This window comes from Chelonoidis abingdonii, chromosome 7 (genome assembly GCF_003597395.2).
Source record: "Chelonoidis abingdonii isolate Lonesome George chromosome 7, CheloAbing_2.0, whole genome shotgun sequence".
In the NCBI taxonomy this organism is placed as follows: Eukaryota; Metazoa; Chordata; order Testudines; family Testudinidae; genus Chelonoidis; species Chelonoidis abingdonii.
The window spans coordinates 23,880,845-23,903,659 of NC_133775.1; the positions used below are offsets into that span (position 1 = coordinate 23,880,845).

Genomic DNA, 22,815 nt, shown 5'->3' on the forward strand with positions numbered 1-22,815 from the left:
TCCTTATAGCACCACTGCCTGAGCCATCTGTTAATCGTCATAATCTTGTCACTCCTTCGTCACCCTTCTCTAGGAACCGGCAGAATCCCACTGAAGATCACCTGAGCCTCGATTTCCTTGAGCGTCTTCCCCAGTCTGGCATAGTCCTCTTGATACAGTCCAGCGAGTAACTAACATAATGGACTTTCTTTCTAAACCTGATATTTTTAAAAGAATTTTATTAGAAACAACTCAGACTTCAGTTCAGTTCCTAGTAGAAAAGTGTCAACATCACCAGAATTAACACCCTGGTTTGTACTTATTGGCACCTTTATTAGCATGCTCAGCAAAGAGGATGAAGACTGAATGAGCACAGGATTCATCTAGGTTCATGCTGAAGCACACTGGGGCGATGGTGGTAGGGGCGGAGAGAAATGTAGGTGTTCTACAGATAATGAGAAATTTTTTACTTCAATCCAGTCCTTTTTAAACTATTAAATTCAGAAAAAAACAGAAGACTAAATAGCTAACACTCCTTTAATGGAGGGGGAAATAGTTCTGTGAAAGTACTTATTGTAAAGCAACATTCACGACCTAACTGAAACCACAGAAAACAAGGAGGTTCAGAGGTAAGATTTAAACTCTGTCATTCATCCTGTATTGCAAACATCACCAAAATTGAGAAGGGTAGCCGTGTTAGTCTGGATCTGTAAAAAGCAACAAAAAGTCCTATGGCACCTTATAGACTAACAGATGTATTAGAGCATAAACTTTCGTGGATGAATACCCACTTCGTCATATGCATGTGTCTGTTAGTCTACAAGGACCACCGGACTCTTTGTTGCTTATCACCAAAATTGACAGTGCTGCCACTTGGAGAGTATAACAGAACTGCTAGTCCCACAGGCTTTGAAATTGCAGAAGCAACAAAACTGTGCTTACGCTTTCATGTGGCTGCCATCTTGGCCTCACTCCACTTGTAAACCTTTGAAATATTCCTGTTTACACTGAAGGAATAGTCAGCTTAAATATGTCATTATTATCAAACCAAAGTTAGACTCCTATCTCCCTTTGAAATCAAGGGGAGCTTAATGCTTAAATAATAACTACAGCAATCTTGTCCCAGGGCTGTTCAAAGGCACTTTGCAAAGCCAGCCTGAGTAATCTGCACTTCCTCAACATTTCCATTGGGAGTGGAAATTCTGTCCTCTGTTAAGCTCTGTACAGATTCATGATCTGACCATACTCCATAGGAGCCCTACTGGCAAAGGATGCCTTGTGGAGGAGGTGAATCACCACATCCCAGCCACTTCCCTCCGTCACCAGCATTATTCACATTTTAAGATGTGCTGGCTGCCTCATCTCCCACTCCTCAAATCTTGGTGTGGGCAGGGGAGGATGAGGGTGCAGTGTGCTGTTTCATCCCTCCATCTGGCCAGACTTTCTGCCATTGGGGATCCTCCCCAGGGTCTGGGCCAGGAGAAGCCAGTGCAGACTTTGGCTGATTCTTGCCTCATGTTTGTATCCTCTAAATATTTAGAAACGGTGAATACAAAAGACACCAAAATGAGAATAACTCCAAATGTTGCTTTTGCATTGATTGATTGGGCGCTCGAAATAGAAGCCATAAAGATAAGTCACACAAAAGCCTGGCGTTACCTCTGAAATCTGTGCAGATGTGACAAAGTGAGAAAAAGGATAAAGCAGTGTACAGTTAGTCACACACAAAACTCAATTAAAAAGCTGTTATTCTTCAATGTTTCGGTCAGCAACTCCAACAGTTATCAAGGGACAAATCAATTTGCAGCATCTGTAGGCAACTGTTTAAGCCTGTGGATGGAGAAGCATGCTAATAGAGCAGACTGACATTAAATACTTTATTTTGAAGGTTAGCTTTTCAGGGACTAGGTTTTGCTGGTGGTTTTGGTGTTTGTTTTTTAGCATTACATTCTTAAACTCATGAGACATCATGTCATTCTCTTCATTAGTCAAGTATATTCCTGGGTTGTCTTGTTTACTCACTAGAAATGCTTCCTAGCATTTCCTGTCTCAGAAAAGTTGTTGCTGTTTACAGTGTAAAAAATATATATCCAATCATTCTGTGCAAGAATTATAATAGATAAGTTATCAACAGTCTTATTTATTTTATGATCCTTTCATCTTCTCTGAAACGTGCTTTGTGTTTTGTGTGTGGACTGTGTGTTACTTGGTAATGATCCTATGTACGGAGTGATATTTTGCCTTGCTGGGAGCATGGCATTAAGGAAATTGTATGTATTTTTTAATGGAGCCCCAAGTATTTAAGGCAGGGATCGGCAACCTTTGACATGCAACTCGCCAGGGTAAGCCCCCTGGCAGGCCGGGCTGCCGCATCTGCAAGTTCGGCTGATTGCAGCTCCCACGAGCCGCGGTTCTCTGCTCCAGGCGAATGGGGGCGGCAGGAAGCAGCAGCCAGCACATCCCTTGGCCTGCACTGCTTCCCACAGCCCCCATTGGCCTGGAGCAGAGAACCGTGGCTAGTGGGAGCCGCGATCTGATGAACCTGCGGACGTGGCAGGTAAACAAACTGGCCCGGCCCACTAGGGGGCTTACCCTGGCGAGCTGTGTGCAAAGGTTGCCGATTCCTGATCTAAGGTACAATCTGTAGTATATATTTTTAATAAAACACTGTCTATCTTTTTTTCAAAAAGTCCATGTATATAAAGTAAGGCTGTCTGATCATATTATCTTATTGATTATGTTGTCTTGCTCATTATGCTGGACGCTCATTAGTTTAGGTTATTTACTGGAGTCATTTTAATAGCTCATTATTTCCTATAGTTGTTATTCACAGCTGGTACATTGCCAGGAAGACCTTTTATAGAATCCCTTTTTCTACCATAAATAGGCCCCAATGTTGCACTCAGATGTGCTAGTGTGGTTCCCTCTCTCTGTGTGTAGCTAGATTGACTACACTGTATCTTGATGCAGGATCAGGGTCATATTTTGCTAGACAGTCCCATAACCAAATTATTTTTATTTACATAGAGTGGGCAAACTTCACATTAACCTGAATCATTGTCCTTGTCGTACCTGAACTAGTGCGTACCTTGTCACTGGTCTTTAAGGCTTTGACATCCAAGAGGAGGTGTCCTGGATCTATTTCATAGTCAATAGTAAAGGTGATCTTTGGGAATTGTTTAGTGAATAACTTTACACTGTACTGTACATCATTTTTATTGATGATGGTAGGGAAGATGCCAGCTATGTAGTATCTGTACAAAATTGGATGAGTATTAAGCTGTTCAGGCCCTGGACCTAAATACCAATCCAAGATTGCTGCAAGTTGATTGATCTATCCCCTGACAGTGTACTGAGCTAAGGACTGAAGCAAAGACTCTTTTAATTGAGATTGTGGAACAATTAAGGTTTGATCTTTATGCATTTTTAAAACATTAAAATAGGTGCATGTCACAGTACAATATACTTGTATGCATGTGTGGGTGTTGTTCATCCCAGTGCAGAGGGACTATGCACCATTTTATTTCCGCTTAGGCACTCAAAATAGGATTTACTGGGGACAGATATGAATAATTCTTAGGGACACCCTCTTTCCAGTGTGGAACTTCACCTATGTCTGAAAATATACTATTTAAAAAAATATGTTTTTCAAATGCAGAAGGCATAATAATCAGCTGTAGCTACAGATATTTTTATATATTAAAAATAAAAAAGGTGTTTTCAGTTGAAAACTATGCTATATTGGTGCATAGGTGACATACTTAACACTATTTGTCAGTCATTCTCAACTAAGAGTACACAGAGATTTTCCAGGGGGAAAATCAACTCATCTAGATATTTGGCTAATTTTACAACAGGCTACGTGAAAAGCGCTAGCAAAGTCAGTACAAACTAAAATTTCATACAATGATTTGTTTATACTGCTCTATTTACTATACACTGAAATGTAAGTACAATATTTGTATTCCAATTGATTTATTTTATAATTACATGTTAAAAATGAGAAAGTAAGTAATTTTTCAGTAACAGTGTGCTGTGACTGTATTTTTATGTCTGATTTTGTAAGGAAGTAGTTTTTAAGTGAGGTGAAACTTGGGATATGCAAGACGCATCAGTCTCCTGAAAGGGATACAGTAGTCTGGAAAGGTTGAGAGCCACCGCTGTATGTGACTTTGGAACAAGAGATCCAATGCTTCAGAAATTACCAAAAATGATTTTCCTCTGCAGTGAAACTCAAAAGTAACAAATGCTTTTGATGATAATTACTGGATTTCAATATTTATAGAAAATCACACATAATCAATCTGGCATGTACATAGTGTTTTGTTGAGTGGCCTCTGCATATTTCCACTTCTGTGATTGGTGCCTCCTTGCACTGAGCAGTGGAATATGCTGGAGAGCAATGTCCTTGAGCCACTGGCCCCTCCCGCCTCCCTGGAGAGGATTCTGACAGTGACTCCATCCATTGGGGTGTGACCCCATCCATTCTTCAGTTACTTTTAAGTCACTGAAGATACCATGAATTCAGATCACAGGTAGTGGTGTCAATGGTTCACTCTTCTGTTTCTTTTTTCTTCTGTCCTTTCAAAGGTTATTTTCTTTTTGATTCGTTAGATTAACATTAATAAAGTTTTCCCTAGTTAGAAGAACAAAGAGAAAATGATACCTGTCAGGAATGGACACAGGAGGGGGAGGACTGCTTCACACACCCCTATTGGTAGGGTAGGCTTGTCAGGCCTAGTCAATTAAGTTTGACAATGTGCGACTCCAGCATTGACCTTGAACATCAATGGGCATTTTGCCATTGATTTCAGGTGGGTAGGATTTAGGGTGACCAGATATCCCAATTTTATAGAGACAGTCCTGATTTTTAGGTCTTTTTCTTATATAGGCTCCTATTGCTCCCATCCCGATTTTTCACACTTGCTGTCTGGTCACCCTAGTAGGATTTCACCCATTGTATTTGTGCTGCAGTCGCTCTTTGTGGTTGATGCTGGGGGGAAGTGAGAGTGATTTGATTCAACCCAGTGATAAGAACGAAAGCTTACAGTGGGAAAACTTATTAATTTTAATTAAATCAACAAATGAGCTAATATCTTAGGGTACCCTGCTTTGTTGTTTATGTTTCAGGTGTACTGCAATGAGAAAAAGTGACTTTTAGTGAGTCACAGCAGCATTGTTCACCATCATGGTGGGATTATTACTGGGTAGCCCGTAGATAAAACTCTTACATTTGAGTTTCTCACACTAATGGCCTACCTTGTGCATCAGACTCTGGTTCATTTTTATAGTTACTTCATCCTCTTCATCACAGCCCTCTCTGCAACATGAGAAATGTGTTCACTGAAGGAGTAGTCTGGCATAAAATCATTCACTGAGTCAGAGCCTTACGCTATTGTAAGTTCTCTAACAGCTGCAGCAAGGATATGTTTGCAAACCATTATGAAATCAAGACGTTTTTAAATAAAGGTATATACAGTACATAGCTGAGATAAAAAAGGATTATTATCTATTATTTATAGCTATCTTTTGTACTCAAAATGGTTGTTTACCATATAGAATTATAGTACCTAGACCTAATTTTTGCTATGTTGAAGAGATGCAGGGGTGTGTGTCTGTGTGTGTGTACAGTGTTGCACTTAAAATCTTTTGTCCATTTTTGGAAGATTCTGTTGATATGAGAGATCCCTTATACTTGAAGGGTAAATTACATTTACATTTACATCTACTTTAAGGCCACTTTACACTACCAAAGAAGGGAGTTTTAGGGTAAATGAGAATCAGGCCCCAAATGGGGAATATTGTTGGACCATGTATATGAAATATCAATTCCACAACAGAAGAAAGTGCCACTTCTGGTGATCTAAAATGAGGATAGTAATGTGAGTGGAGAGTCCCTACCTCCGCAGTAATGGATGTTGTTGAAAGCCTGTAAACATACATACGTGCACATGCACATTTGCTAAACAATGTAGTCACATAAAATTGTTCTGCCCTCCTGGCAGAAAATGCACATTTTTACTGGCTCCAGCAAGTTGCCCCAAAACTGTTGCCAGTAGTTATTTGTTCTTCCCAAGAGTGAATCTTGATTAAAGTTTATTTTAATAGGTGTTTCAGTGGGTTTGTGCACTGGTCTTTTCCTCTGGAAACGTCAGTTCAAATCCTGGCCTTGGTAACAATTTAAACTGTTTTTGATGGTCATGCCCTAGTCATTATTTGACAATATTGGGAAACTAGTCACAGTTTGGCAGTGCTCATATTGACTGGGAGCAAGGACTGAGATCCATAGATAGAACTGTCTGTGGAATCTTGCACAGCATTTACCTGCACTGTGCCTGGTTCTTTCCAATATTTTAATCTGCACTAAATTCACTGACCAGTAATAAACAGAAAACAAATACTATGCAATTATGGCAAAGTTGAAAAAAACCTTCTGTTTAATAAGCATTGTGAAATCTCTAGAAATCTTCCACACATCTGTGCAGATGTCTTATCCCAGAACTCTTATTTTCTCAAGAAGAGGCATCATTAAGGGAGATATCCACAGTGAAATTTTGAATAAAATTGCTCATGATGGACATGACCCCACGTTTGCGCACTAATGAAGGTGCTATTATCTTGGTGGGCTAAGTGGATAGATTACATTCACTGAAAATTCAGAAGGTTATTTTGATTATCTGGTCATCTGTTTAGAAGTTCTAAGAAGCTGTGTAGTGTTTCCCTAGAAAACAAATACATACCACCTCTAAAACTTATATGAACTCTGACACCACCAGCATAAAGAATGAACATTTCTTCCAAACTCAAGTTTCCTAGTCTGTGTCTACCCTAGCAAGCTTACAGAGGCACAGCTGTACTGATGCAGCTGTGCCACTGTAAGATCTCTCATGTAGCTGCTCTATGCCAACGGGAAGGACCTCTACGATCAACATAATTAAACCACCTCCAATGAGAAGCAGTAGCTATATTGGTGGGAGAAGCTCATCTGCTAACATAGCATTGTGCACACTACTGTTCATGCCAGTGAAACTTATATTGCTCAGGGGATGTTTTGCCTATTTTGTTACAAAGTAAATATCAACACCTGTCAATTTTTTGGGTGCAATAAGTAAGAAAGAAGTGGCAAATTCATCTCTGATCCACCTTTAATAAAAATTTTGTAGCTATATAAAAAGTGGTGTGACAGTTGCAAAAGATTTTGTGATGTGACAGTGTACTACTCAATTTGATATAAAATAGGCCTAACTATACTTTCTGAAAGACATAGGAGATGGGAAAAGACATACTGACAGACATGTCAAAAGAAATGTTAAGTAAAGTAAAGGAGGCCTTGAAATCTTGTGCGCTGGCTTCTAGTCATGTACCAAATAGCTAGAGAAGAGCCTGAAAAACAAGCCAAGATATGAACACTCAGGTCTGGTCTACACTATGTGTTTTAACTGAATTTAGCAGCGTTAAACCGATTTAACCCTGCACCCGTTCACACAACAAGGCCCTTAATATCAATATAAAGGGCTCTTTAAACCGGTTTCTGTACTCCTCCCCGACGAGAGAAATAGTGCTGAAATCAGTATTGCCATGTCAGATTAGGGTTAATGTGGCCGCAAATAGACAATATTGGCCTCCGGGTGGTATCTCACAGTGCACCATTGTGACTGCTCTGGAAAGAAATCTGAACTCGGATGCACTGGCCAGGTAGACAGGAAAAGCCCCGCGAACTTTTGAATTGCAGTTCCTTGTTGCTCAGCGTGGAGCTCTGATCAGCACAGGGGGCGATGACAGTCCCAAAATCCAAAAGAGCTCCAGCAGGAACCGTAAACGGGAGATGCTGGACTGATCGCTGGTATGGGAGGACAAATCTGTCTGATCCTGAGCTCCATTACAGAAGACAAAATGCCAAAGCATTGAAAAAAATCTTCAGAGCTAGGAACAGATGCCACAGTATGGGTGCTGGTGACAAGGTAACAGATAAGCCAAATAATCAAAATGGACGCTCGTGAGGGAGGGAAAGGGGACTAAGGACTCCAGCTATCCCAGACCCCGCAGTCCTCCAGAAAAGTATTTTGCCATTCTTGCTGAGCTCCATGCCTGTATGGCACACATTGGTCCGGTGGTGGTTCCAGGGTAGTATCTTGTCAATACCTACCTCCCCTCTTCACCCCTTCCTCCCCCTCCAATGAAAGAAAAGCATGTCAACTATGTCTAACCTGCATGCTGCTGGTAAGATCTGCGGTGCTGCGCGGCATATGAACCAGCAGCATCCTCTCTTCCTTCCTCCGCGGTGACAGATGGTAGCAAATCCAGAGCCTGATAGCGCGTCCTTGTCATCATACGATAGGAGTGCTCCTGGCTTGGGCCTCAGGGAGGTACGGCCGGTTGGTGGATGGGTAAAAAACGAGAATGACTCCGGTCATGTCCAAGAGATGGTACACGAACAGCTGGTAACCATACCTTCACATCATAGAACTGGGCGGCCTGAGTTCCATCAGCCCCCACCTTTCGTGTCATAAGAAAGATTCTGTACAGCCTAGATTCTATATAGCAGTAAGGATGCTGCTCCTCTCCTCCGCAACCATTTGACATGTCCTGCCTGGAACTATCATTAGACAGCGGGAGGCTGCCTTCCCACTCATTTTATTCACTAACTCAGTGTTGCTTATTCATGCATTCTTTATTACTTCATCACACCAGAAAATGGGGGGACACTGCAGCGGTACCAGGAGGTTGGGAGAGGGAAGCAGCGGGTGGGGTTGTTGCAGGGGCACCAGCCCTAGATGGCATGCAGCTCACTCATTCTCTGCGGGTTCCTGAACAATGTAGCCGGCTATGCTCTCATGGTTCTACTGATACATACTGGCCTACTTAATAACACTGCCACCATATTCAGGCAGGACTGACTCTATTTTTAGATAAAACAATAAAGGCAGGGATGACCGCGGGAGTCATATCCCATTTTTGCTTGGCGCCCACCGCCGAACTCAGGGAGGCCAGCCAGGAGACCCATAGACAGCTAGCGAGTGATGTAAGGACGACCTGATAACCGTCATCATCAGTCGCTAATTTAAATCGGCACCAAGCAGACGGTACAGAACAACTGGTAACCGTCTCTGCTACCTTGCAAAGGCAAATGAATGCTGCTGTGTAGCACTGCAGTACCGCCTCTGTCAGCAGCATCCAGTACACATACGGTGACAGTGACAAAAGGCAAAACAGGTTCCATGGTTGCCATGCTATGGCGTCTGCTAGGGCAATCCAGGGAAAAAGGGCGCAAAATGATTGTCTGCCGTTGCTTTCACGGAGGAAGGAATGAGTGATGACATTCACCCAGAATCACCGGCGACACTGTTTTTGCACCATCATGCATTGGGATCTCAACCCAGAATTCCAATGAGCGGTGGAGACTGCGGGAACTATGGGATAGCTACGGGATAGCTACCCACAGTGCAACGCTCCAGAAATCGACGCTAGCCTTGATACATGGACGCACCCCACCGAATTATTGTGCTTTGTGTGACCGCGTGCACTCAGCTTTATACAATCTGTTTTAAAAAACCAGTTTATGTAAAATCAGAATAATCTGTAGTGTAGACGTACCCTCATGTTTGGATCCAAACTTGTGGCTGGCCTCTGTCATAATTGGCTGAATCGTCTCTTCCTCATCTCAGATCTGGAAACCTGGGAAAATCAGATCCAGCCATGAATTTTGTGGCTTTTGACCATTTCTATAAATGCTTCTAGGCAGAAGTGAGGAAGATTCATAGTCTCCAGCTATTAATAAAAAGTACTTCGCCATTCCAGATAATTTCTAAATAAATCTAGAAAAGTCATTGTTTCCCTGCACACTTTCAAAGGTTTTGCTTCAGTTCAATGTATTTCAACATGCTGATTATCTCTCTGGCATGTGGACTGAATGCACTAATGTTTGGAAATTCCAGTCCAAGTAGCCCTAATTTTGGAGCAAGTGCAGTCATTCGTTATCAACATCATGTGAACAAGTGCTGTGCAGCCAGTTCAAACTCAAGGAAAATAATAAGTATGATGGAACCTATATGAGGAATCTCCATTTGTCGAACAGAAACAAGAGCTGGTTTGAGCCAACTCGACCTTGTAATTCTTAAGGGTTTTTTTGCTTGTACAAAATGACAAGACAGGACATGCAGAGAGAACAACTTGTCAATGTATTTTAAAAGATATAGTGAGAGCAGATCAGAAGTTACAGAAAGGCAACATAAAAGTTAGAAACACTCATTAGTGAAGAAATAGTTATATATTAAATATAAATAATGGAAACCTGATTGTCATTTATACTAAGACCCCTTTCTACCACTCTGGTATTGTAAAAGATAGCTTAAAACCAGTATAAATGTAATTTATGCAAACTTCCAGAGTAGTGTAAAGGGGCCCTAATGTTAATGAGACACATATAGGGTGACATCCTGACCCCATTAAAGTCAATGGGAAAATGTCCAATTACTTTAAAGTGGCCAGGGTTTCTCCCTTAATATTTTACAACATGAAAAGCCATATTTTCAGTCTGGCCTATGAATATGGGTAGAAAAATATTGCATTCACAAATCCCACATTTGCACAAATCAAATAATTTAATACTTAACGTGTGGATGTTGTTACATAAAATATTTATGAACAAATATTGAAGCTGGGCTATAAATTTAAGCACATAATGTTGATTGGTTTCTTTATATTGCTTGCAGAAAAATACTGTGTATTGAGTTCAAAATCATTCTTCTTGCAAATGCAACTTCTTTCATTATTTCCCCTTTACTAACGCAGAATTATTTGTGGAGAGAAATGAATCAGCTACACTAATAATTTTTTATTTCTGGATAAGGAGACAGATTAATTTACAATTTGCAGGTTCTTAGCCTTCCAGAATAGATCTTTCACATACAACTTTGAGTTCTTTGTTACTTAATTATCATTAGTTGATTAAATGAAACAAAAAATCATTGATCCAATTATACATGATTTTTCAAAATATCTGTATCAGGATGAGATCTAACTTAGATTTTTTAAGCAGGTAAACTGCAGTACGTGCTAGCGGAAAAGAATTTTTCAGGTTAGAGTTCATATTTTGAAATTCTGGCCCTCCAAACCTCCATTCCTCTCCCCATTTCTATTGTTTCCCATGTCTACTTCTGTCAATGTTTTTTCCCTTAGAAAATTATACGAATAAGGCACCAATCCTGCAATACACTCCTCATGACAGAGTTTATTAAAGGATCGAAGTGTTAATTGTAAGCCTGCGGGGGTGGTGATTTTGCATAATTCTATATTTTCTGTTGCTCAACAGAAAAATGCTCTAATGTAAATAATACATATGAGATGCACAAGAACATAAAGTAAATGTGCTTCAGATCTGATCATTAAAATGAAGAACGATGAGCAGAAAATACAAAATACCTTGCTTTATTTTACTTTTTCAAGTTGCTTTTTTAAAACTTTTGGGCCTGATCCTATGAGTGACAGAGCACATCCCGCAATGTGCAGAGTGCCCTCAACTTCAACTGAAGTCAATAAAAACTGAGGATACTCAGCTCCTTGCAAGAATAAAGCCCCTAATTTGATGAGGAATCATTTTTTGAGAGCAATTTAGAAAAGACCCGTTGTTTTCTCTGTTAGTAATGATCAGCTCTTTGCCAGAAACATCCCCTACAGATTATGTTGTTCATTTGGAACCTGAAGATTTATAGTTTTGCTTTTTTCTTTCCCTTTTTTATAGAACTTTGAAATTGTCAGTCTACTGAGAATCTCTTCTGCTAGGTTAAATAGCTTACTTTGCACAGAATTTCATTAATATTCATGGAAATTGGAACTATAAAAAAACTGTAAAAAGTGCAGTGAAATGTAAGTCAGAGACTGAAAATATATTTTTGGCATTTCCTCCATTTCAATAAAATAAGAAAAAAACGTTATTTATTCAGTTAAATAAATAAAAGAAACATACACACCAGCCTATTATATATATTATTTGACTTTTCCATTTCTTGAGAAAAGATACTCATTATATTTCAGAGCCAGACAAAGAGTAACTGGAGAATCTAGCTTTGATTCTCAGTTCTGCTGCAGGGCCAGTTTGTGACCTTGGCTCAATCTCCATGCCTCCTGAAACCACGATGGTAATCACCTCTATAAAACTGGGAGATTGAAGGACACTGCTGTAAATGAGATGTTCCAACTCAGCTGAGCCAGCTTGGTACATAAATATTTCATCTTCTCTGTATTTTGTGTCATATTTGTTTACTTTAGCAAAACTAGTTTGCTGATTTGTTTTATCATTTAGTGGACATTTTCAGAGCACAGTCCCAGGACTGGAGTCTTCAGTGGGAAGTGTACAGAATTTGAGAAGAATAAGAGATGCTGGAAACCAAGTTAGATATCCAGATGAGTTTAAAAAAACCATTTCTAAACCTGGTGTTTTAAAAACATTAAATGTTTCAAGCCCAGAGAGGTCACTGTTGAATTAATAATACATTTTTAATATGCATTGATGTGTTATACAATATTTCCACACTGAAAAACTAATATTGTGGCCTATTTCGTTTTATAAATTAAAATTGGCATTTGCAGATTACAATGCAGAGAGGTTTGTGAACTTAGCTGAGATTCCAGTTGGGATAGAAGAGTGTTATTTCATTTTGCCAAATATACAGTTGACACTCTAATGAGTGAATGCATTTGTTTTCTTGCAACAAGGACTTGTTGATAAACATGGAGTTTGTATTATAAAGATAGCTTTCAAAGAATAAAATGTAGATTTTCACATGTAAATCCTATTTTACAATGGAATATTTTTCATCTCTAGTTTTCCCTTGAATGAGTTTTATTACTAGTTATGGGTGAACCTCAAACAACTTGAGAAACCTTGGGAAGTTTACATATTTATTTAAAACTTATCTGAATATTTCAAAGTCCTTATTTTCCTTCATCTTTCTCACCATTCCACACTAATCCTTCCAACTTTTACAGTTACATATTTTCCCTTCCTCCTAATTCTGTTTGTCTCCTGACTTTCAGTCTCAGGCATCTCCAGTTTCCTCCACCTGACATCCAGTATACCCTCTCCCTTTCATATGTCATGAATGGAGAGGTCTAGTCTGAAGTTTTATTGTATATCTCTGTTACAGTCTGGCTGGCTAGAAAAATCTAATCTCATGAATTCAGGGACACTGGCTACACTGGCACTTTACAGCACTGCAAATTTCTCATTCAGGGGTGTGAAAAAAACACACCTCTGAGCGCTGAAAGATACAGCGCTGTAAAGCGCCAGTGTAAACAGTGCCACAGCGCTGGAAGTGCGGCTCCCAGCGCTGCAAGCTAATCCCCATGAGGAGGTGGAGTACGTGCAGCGCTGGGAGAGCTCTCTCCCAGCGCTGGCGCTGCGACCACACTCACACTTCAAAGCACTGCCAAGGCAGTGATGCCACGGCAACGCTTTGAAGTTTCGAGTGTAGCCAAGCCCCTAATCTTCACAGCCCTGCAACTTGTCTGAAGCTTTTTTGTAGTCATTCATGCTGATGCAAAGTCAATGTAAAATGCTACCAAACCAGGATAGTAAGGCTATGCCCACTTTGCATAGTTCTATATGACTACACAAATTGCAGGGCAACGGTGAATCAGGCCTAGGTCTTCTCCAGAATTTGCCTTTGGGTATGGCTACACTTGCAGCTGTACAGCGCTGGGAGTTACAGCTATCTGCATACAGCTGTGTAGGGAAAGCACTGTAGCATGGCCACACTGACATCTACCAGCACTGCAATGTGGTCACATTTGCAGCATTTGCTGTGTTGTTGGGAATGGCTGAACAGGCATTCTGGGATACCTCCGAATACCTCTGGAGGCCAATTACAGTGCTTTTGGTGGCCACACTGGTGGAGCAGTGCTGCATCACCAGCGCTGCAATCGTTATACCCCAGGCAGAGCAGGAGTACAGCCAGTGCTGCAGCCAGGGAGATGCAGCGCTGTATGTGCCTTGCAAGTGTGGACGGTGAGTAAGTTGCAGCACTCTGAACCCACCACCAGTGCTGCAACTCTCGTGTAGCCAAGCCCGTCTGAACCCTGAGGAGTGGGAGGAGAGAGACCTGAATTAATGAGACTTGATACAGCAGCCATTTTAGCAGAAATTGTCCAGTCCCCCAGATGGATTTGATTAAAGGAGGCCTGTCGCAGACTAGGAGATGGAGAGTTTGGTCTGACCCAGTACGGTCGTTCTTATGTATTTTTCATTACTGATTTTATCTGTGACCCAATTGTATTTATCTTATCTGTTCCAATAAGGCTAGGAGAACATACAGATACCGCGTCTCAGTTCTGTCTTCTGTCCCCAAGTCTAACAAAAAAGAATATGTTGAAACATTTCAATAGACTTCTTCCTTAGTTAGACAACTCCTTTAATTGTATCTTACATCTGTCAACTAGTGTTTCACAACCATTTGGAAGCTTCTTTAAGCATTTACTGCTTCATTCTGTTTAAGGTTAATTGCACAATTCTTACAGACCAGCAAAGAGTTAAGAGACTTGCCTGTTTTGTACAAAGAATCTTTACAGGACATGACTGATTATATCTATATCTGCTCATTTGGAAAGAATTAGGTTGTGCTTGATGCTCCTCTTATTTAGGTTTTAATGGCTTAATTAATAAAGAAGCTCTGAAAAGCATTGCAGATACTTTAGATGTGTTAACACAGGGATATACATAGGCTAATGCGGATGCATATGGCTTAATTGTTGAAGTTGTCTTTCTCATTTTAATTTTACCTACTAGAAAGTCAATATCCATTGATTTAATTTTGTTAGAAGAATCCTTATCTCCTGCCCTTCTCTAGAAGACAAAATCTTGATGTAGTGCATCTTATGTTCCATTTGTTGACTCTCTCTAACCTTCAAAGTTACCTTAATTAACAGTCTCTGTTTGAAGTGGACATAATTTACTTGAATTTTCAAAAAGCTTTGGATAAAGTCTTTTATAAAAGACTATTACGGTAAATAACAAGAGGGTAAAGGGAAAAGTCATGTTGTGAATTAAAAACTGGTTAAGCAAGAAGAAATAGAAATAGAGTCGTACTGAATGATTACTCTTTAGAGTGGAAAGCAAGTTAATAGTGGGGCACCACGAAGGTCAGTCTTATTTAATAAACTAAAGCTTTGGAGGAGAAAGCGGGTAATAAGCTGCTGAAGATTGCTGATTGCACTAAGTATTTTCAATTAGTTAAGAACAATTGTGAGAAACTGCAGACATTTTTAAATTAGAGAAGGATCTGTTGCAATACAGGGCAATGATGGGTGACCTCAGTAGGACAAAGTCCTTCCATCCCATCTCAGGAAGAACTGGTCCTGTCCAGTAGGTCCTGTCCATTTTCTTGCTTAGAAAGAAGGACATGAGTCAGTCTAAACTCAGGTTATTAATCCAAAAGTTTTTTGTATATTGGTCTCTGGAGAATCTAGTTTGAACTAGTATTTGCAGGCATCTCCAGATGGTACTTCTCTGGAGGTGTTACAATGCAATTGAATTTGCCTATGCACTCTCATACCCCCCCCCCTTAATTCTTGGAGAAGCTGCGGTCACTCTTCCTCCTAGAATTACGCACAATCCCTAGCCCACAATGATCAATAACTTTAATACGGTAAAATCTCCAACAATATTGCAGGAAAATACTATGTGTATCATAGCATCAAAACTGGAATCTCAGCTCTAACTCCCTTTGAATATTGGGTTGTAAGGATGCAAATCTCTCTTATGATTTTCCTTCTCGTTCAAACCTAAAACCAGAAAGGACCTAACTTCTGATTTGGTTCAAAGACAGGCAAAATCTCATAGGAATGCTATTCTTGTGTGATTTTTTTTTGTCAGTAATGATGATTTAGCTAACACTTGTGTAGTGCTTTTAATCCAGAGATTTCAAGGCGCTTTACAATTCCCGCTGATGATAGATGATGAAACTGAGACACTTAGCAGTTAAGGCTCAGTTTTTCCAAACTGGCTTATAATTTGGGTATCTTTAAATGCCTGTGGTCTAATTTCCACAGATACTGAACACCCACAACCCCAAATGAAATCAGTGGGAGTTTGTCTCTCAGATCTGTATGAAAACTTCCTGTGATGTAAGAGTCAAACCTTTATTCACAGTGCCTGCTTCCTCTCTCTCTCTCTCTCTCTCTGCTGTTTATATGAGTTTCTGAAACTATCTTCTCATCCAAAGTGCTCTCGGAAGCACAAGCCTACCCATATATACTTCACCCCAGAATTTACAATTTATGAGAGTAATTAAAAGCTTTTGTGTTTTTTCTAAGCTTCCATTCTTCTCTCTTACAAGAATTACTATCTGTGAATCTAACAATACTGTTTCTCTGTCTCCCCCCTCTTATCATTTATGGGTGAGTGAGATGAGTCACAAGAAGCTCCACTGAAGTCAATGGAGCTATATTGAGTTACCCCTGTTGGAGGTCAGGCTAAGGACTTTAGACCCCTAAATGAATGAATCCTCCAAGATACATGAGGCTGTCAGAGGATATTCCAGAGGGGAAAGCATCTTCCATAAGGAGGCAAGTTGCTTCTGCACTGCTACCTACTAAATCCTTGATCCCCTGGACAATACGGCCTGAGGAACTGTGATGCTAACACCACCATCCACCACTGGCTGCCATCTGTGTTCCCTTGGACTCGTTTCCATAGCCCTGGAGGTAAAGCAAGGCCAGCATCTTCCCTCCCTCCACATCAGCAGAGCTCCTGCAGAGGGGCTTCCATGTGCTAGGGGAACATACCCTCCCATGCATCCTGTTCTCAGATCTGCAAATTCAGGTTCTTTTCTGCTCAAGAGCATTTGGGCCTTCCAGTGTTTGGGACATTTTTAGAAGGTGATAAATGCCTTCAGATCCTATTGAAGTTAATGGGATTTGAGGAGGTTCTGTACATGGCAGGAGTAGTCCCTAAAACACTAGTCCTAGGGAGGCTTACAGCCAAAGTTAGTGTGAAATAATTAAACATAAGAGAAAATGCATTAAGTGTGGTATGGAAAGGGCTTTACACAGAAAATTCACTCAGTGAAGTACATTGACAAAATATTTTTTTCAATATAAGTAATCTAAAAAAATAATCCCTGAACACTAATGTTGCCTGGTAACAAGTCTTAGTTTTGTCAGTACTTGTGAGTGATGGATTCAAATGACTAGCCTCTTTGTTGCCCATGTGAAATGAATTGGTGGTCTCAGTCCAGTTACTAGTTGAGAGGAGCCCACATCACAAATGATTCATCATGTCTGGCACTAATTGGGACCATCGCTGGCGGTGAGGATGAGTGAATAGCAGTGCAATCGACACTATCCACTCATCCTCTCACTAGAGGTGGTCCCTTTATGTCACCATTGAGACATATGGGTAGGTTGAGCCGGAATGTGTTTTCCCTGCTGCTCTCCATGCTGTGGATAATTTCTAGGGCTGTCACTCCAGCACCTTTCACAACCATTAGACTCACATGTAGGCTACATGGAAAAACAAAAGCATTCCATAAAACTGTATGTAGAATTATGCAAATGATCTGTGGCACAAGACCCTGAGTGGATATAAAGACACCCTTGGGCTTCAAAAAAATAACAGTGTTTAGGCTTCAATAAATAATCCAAAATGGTTTAATTCAAATTTCCATTTTGACAGTTATTCAGAAGGCCAATGCTTCAAAATTAATAGCTGCTCGACCAAACAATTGGCCTCCAGAATGACTAAGAGAGTGAAAATTTGAAAGAAACCACTTTGGTTATTTATTGAAGTCTAAGGGCTATTATCTTCTAAATACACTGAAGTCTTTATACATTGAGTGAATTATACTTGTGAATTTACCTGCATGCGTTTAGATTTAAAGAGGTCTTTTATTTTATTTTATTTTCAGAACTGTGATATGTTTATTGGTGTTTGTTCATGAAGCCTAAAAGAAAATTAAAGGCTAGTCTGAGCTTTCTGAGTCAGTCATTTCTGGGGCTTTCCTGTCACAAATCAGGCATTTTATTGGCAAATACATTTTCAGGTTATTTATAAGGCATCAGTGACATTCAGTGTTCAGTTATAGTACTGTAAGTTAATTACTTTTATATGATGTACGGAGTTCTGTGCCTTTATAGGTTGGTGTCTGTTCTTTCTTGGCATAATGTTATAGAATTTTATTATAAGGTGACCACATACAGAGCTTCTAATTGGAATCTTTTATTTCTTTTTCCTCTAGGCTGTGGATATACTTTTGCAGCATGGAGCTTATGTCAATGTTCAAGATGCAGTGTTCTTCACCCCATTACACATTGCTGCATACTATGGCCATGAACAGGTAACTAAATGGGCAGAATCTGACAAAGATGAAAGAGTGCACTGACACTACGAGTCATATGTAGGTTTACTGTCAGCCAGCCTGTCTTTATATTTGGAAGGGTCCTACTAGAGAGAGGCTTTCACATCCTTAAGTTATGCCTTTAACTATATCTGACATTTTCAGGTATTTGAAAGCTCATAGGAATGGGAGTATTCATGTTTTAACTACTCACTGCTAGGATCACCAGCCAAATTTACTAACCCCCAAAAGAGTTCTTGAAATTAGTTGCCATTCATGAGAGAGAGTTTTTCTAACCTATAAAAGGGCTTCTCACCCAAAGATACAATTAATACAATGCTGAACCTTGAAGCTGCCTTGTAGCCATTAGGTCAGTGTTTCCCAAACTTGGGATGTCGCTTGTGTAGGGAAAGCCTCTGGTGAGCTGGGCCGGTTTGTTTACCAGTACATCCCTTGGCCCGCGCCACTTCATGCAGTTTCCATTGGCCTCGAGCAGGGAACCACGGCCAGTGGGAGCCGCGATCAGCCGGACCTGTGGATGCAGCAGGTAAACAAACCAGTCTGGCCTGCCAGGGACTTTCCTTACACAAGCAGTGTCCCTAGTTTGGGAAACACTGCATTAGGTGTATCAGTTTAAATACCTCTACAGAAATGTGTATAAATGACTCATAGCACTCAGTAATAAACAGATTGGTGCACCTTGGATTTAATGGGTGAAATCCAGGCCCCATGGAAGTTCATGGGAAAACTCCTAGTGGATCCAATGGAGCCAGGATTTCACCCAGTGTGTTGTGGCTGCAAAGGGCCAAATCTTGCTTGTCTTACTCTCACCAGCAGGGAAATTTTAAAAAAGCACTGAAGCCTTGGCCCTAAGTTATCATCAAACCCTCCTAATTCCATTTCTCTTTGCTAATATAGAAGTGTCTGTGGCTTAGTGGGCAATATACTCGTTTGCACTGCAGGAGATCCTTTGGTGCAGAAGTAGCCTTGTGTCTGTGTTGGCTTATGTGAGTCAGTCCCTGTGCCTTTCTTTTCCTGGAAACATGCATATGCTGGGACATTTTCAGAGTTTCAAAGCATGACCTCTAGGTAGAGTATATTTTTCATTTCACTGAAGTTTATTTAGAGTACATTGAAGAGTCATTCCCAAGAAAATGCTTTTGAAAGGACAGACTCCAAGAGAACAGATGATTGAAAACTCTATACTTCTATGGTTCAATAACAGTAAGGATGTGCACAAAGCATGCATTCCTGCACCCTCCTTTTTTATATATTCACCTCATCATCCAGTAACATTAAGAAACTCTTTACATGTTGAGCTGAGAGATTAGTTTGCTTATTCCCGTGAACCACTTTTGAACAAATAGTCACAGTCTTGTGAAATTATGCTAAAATGCATATGGTGCTTTTGTGATAAGGGACTCTACTTTCTGAAGGGAGCTATGGCTCTGACATAGCTAATTTATGGATGTTAAGGACATCTACTTTATTATGCTGACTAGGTCAGTTAAACAAATGTCTTTTTCCCAACTCCTTGCTATCCATATCATTTTAAAAAATGAACTGACTTTTGATAGTGAACAATATAATATTTTATAGATATATGACTTACAAATGGAATTTATAATGATTTTAATGAAAATAAATTATATATACTTACATAACCCCAGTTTTAATTTTAAAAAATAGATCTTTCTCACTCAAGATGTTAAGAAATCCAACACAGAGTAAACTTCAACATAAGAACTAGGGATTACCAAATGAAATTAATTGGTAACAGGTTTAAAACAAATAAAAGGAAGTATTTCTTCACACAATGCACAGTCAACCTGTGGAACTGCTTGCCAGAGGATGTTGCAAACGCCAAGACTATAACAGGGTTCAAAAAAGAGGTAGATTAGTTCCTGGAGACTGGGTCCATCAGTGTCAATTAGCCAGGATAGGCAGGGATGGTGTCCCCAGCCTTTGTTTGCCAGAAGCTGGGAATGGGCGACAGGTAATGGATTACTTGATAATTCCCTGTTCTGTTCATTCCCTCTGGGGCACCTGGCATTGGCCACTGTCGGAAGACAGGATACTGGACTAGATGGACCTTTAGTCTGACCCAATATGGCTGTTCTTATGTTTTGGTTTCATTGAAATGTTTGTTTTCACTTGATGTTCTAATTTACATTGATGAAATATTTAGGTTACTCACCTCTTGCTGAAGTTTGGTGCTGATGTGAATGTGAGTGGGGAAGTTGGAGACAGGCCCCTCCACTTAGCTTCTGCCAAAGGGTTTCTTAATATTGCAAAACTCTTGATGGAAGAGGGCAGCAAGGCAGATGGTAAGGGAAGATTTTAAAAGCACATTAAAATTATATTTTGTATATAGTGTCAAATGCTGACACATACTTTGCACCAGCCTTGGTTTTTGCTTTCTGATATGGTGTGTGCATGTGTGTTTGTGTATTGAAGTTGGTGACTAGTGCAAAAAAAAATTCTGGGAATATTTATTCACATTCTAAATATGCTTTGTCTATGTTTCTGCCCCCTATGTGTTGCTTCTCTTGAATAAGTTAGAGAATTAGCTTATTGGCAAAAGTGCTCATAGAAACAACGAGTGAATACTGGAGAATATTAGGAGTAAACAAATTTGAAATTCATAGTCACAAGTACTCACAGTGGAGATTTGTTTCTAAGAGATATGCTGGTCCAACCGGAGAACAGAAAGAAACCATGTGATGTATTTGTCCAATCTAAACAGTTCAGATTTTGGCTATCAAATACCCACAATAAACTGTTAGTGAACGAGCTACAGATGAAGGACATTAAGTAGAAATTATGTGGTAAATATTTTCAAGTAATAATATAGAGAAAAACCATAATCTGTTCACACACAATTTGTGAACAGAAAAAGAAATGGAATTTTTATAATTCATTATTCATTATAAAATGTTCACGTGTAATAAGTTTGTGTGTCTGTGTGTGTTTAATACATGACTGGATGGAACAGTGTAAAGGTTTATTGGCATAAATGTTTGCATTATTCTCAAACTCAAAATCTCTGAGTGAGTTTTACAGGTCATACCAAGATAATGCCAATAAAATTGCTACACAATTCCACATCATTATATATTCTGTATATGCCACAGATTAAGCAAAAGAACAAAAATGTGTTGTGGAAATATATGTTAGGGTTTCTTTCATCCCATTTGTTGTAAAACCATGTGCTTTAGTTACCGTGGACTGGATTTGCTGTTCTATTTCAGCTCCTTTATACAGCTTCACTAACATAAAGGGCACAAAACTTACCAAAAAAGTCTCATGGTAAAACTCCCTGTGTGAGGGGGTTCCTTGTACAGTGCAGAGACAGGAAAATGACTCTATATCAATCCCCCTCCAAACCTTTGTTGGGGTGGAACCTATTTGGGGTGAGAGGGCAGAGTACTGCTCTGCTCCAACTGTTCTCCACTGCGGAACAGCTGCTAGGGGGCAGTTGCAGCTAAGCATAAAGTAGAATAGCCCTAAAGCTGAAAACTCAGCAGACACCAAAGTGGCTTAATGACATCTTCGCTACCCCACTCCCACCTCCCTCATTTCCTGAGCTTAGTGTCATGTGGGAGGAAAGAAATGGCTTTTCCCATGAGTCTGTTGGTAAAGGGCCTATGGGGAGAGGAGTACTATAAATAATACATTTGTAAAACCTCTTCTAAAATAACCTAAGCTAGTCTTTCTACACATAAAATTGTTGTGGCATCCTCGCCATCCTGGGAGCTTCCAGTGCTAGCAGCAAGTGCTATGTCTCTTTGAGGGGGACTCTGCTCTTGCCGAGAGCATAAAGCTCCCATGTCTAGCTTTGCAGAATCATGAGATGTTGAATCTTAATCCTGGTGTCTGTGCGGGACCAACTACTGCCTCTTCTGGACATTAGGGCTGTATAATTTTGGGAGGGAGAAAGAGACGTAAGCATTTTTCTGGTAGGCTGATTTCTGTCTTATTAAATGGTGTCTCTTTGAAGCTGCTCAGAGATTTGGGATGTCAGAGGAAGTCAGATAGTTTAAGTGGTTAGCAGAGTGTGGGTGAGACAGTCAACAGTACGTGATAACTGCAATATATTGGATACTGCAATTGGATATTGCAATTCATCACGACTCTGCAGTTTATCTTGAGGATGCCTCTACTACATATCTGTCTTCGTGATACTCATGTGATAGATACTTGTGTGTGTATCTGTGGCCACCTTGAAAAATATTATGAATACTAAAACTTTTAATTAACTAGCTAAAAAATGTATGTGAAATGTATTAGTTCAGATGTTCTTGTAGGCAAATTGGACACAGCCCTATATTCAAGTTATTCAAAGGGATATTTCTCATCTTCAGATATAGGACAAAAAAAGAGCTTTCAAAAAGTGACAGCATATGGTCTGAAAAAAGTACTTGTTTTTAATAAAGCGATTTACTTTAATATTACTACTGTTAACACAAATATGTCAAATACATTGTATACATTCCTGACTCCACAG

The 22,815-nt window shown here is 39.9% G+C and overlaps 1 protein-coding gene across 2 annotated transcripts in view; it reads left to right on the forward strand.

Annotated features, from left to right (window-relative positions):
- Positions 1-22,815, forward strand: part of TNNI3K (TNNI3 interacting kinase) — a 171,155-nt gene that overhangs the window by 28,852 nt on the left and 119,488 nt on the right. For both annotated transcript variants that reach the window (XM_032782135.2, XM_032782136.2), the window contains 2 exons: positions 18,210-18,308; positions 20,497-20,635. In XM_032782135.2, the coding sequence (XP_032638026.1) occupies positions 18,210-18,308; positions 20,497-20,635 (238 nt within the window). The remainder of the gene's footprint in view (positions 1-18,209; positions 18,309-20,496; positions 20,636-22,815) is intronic.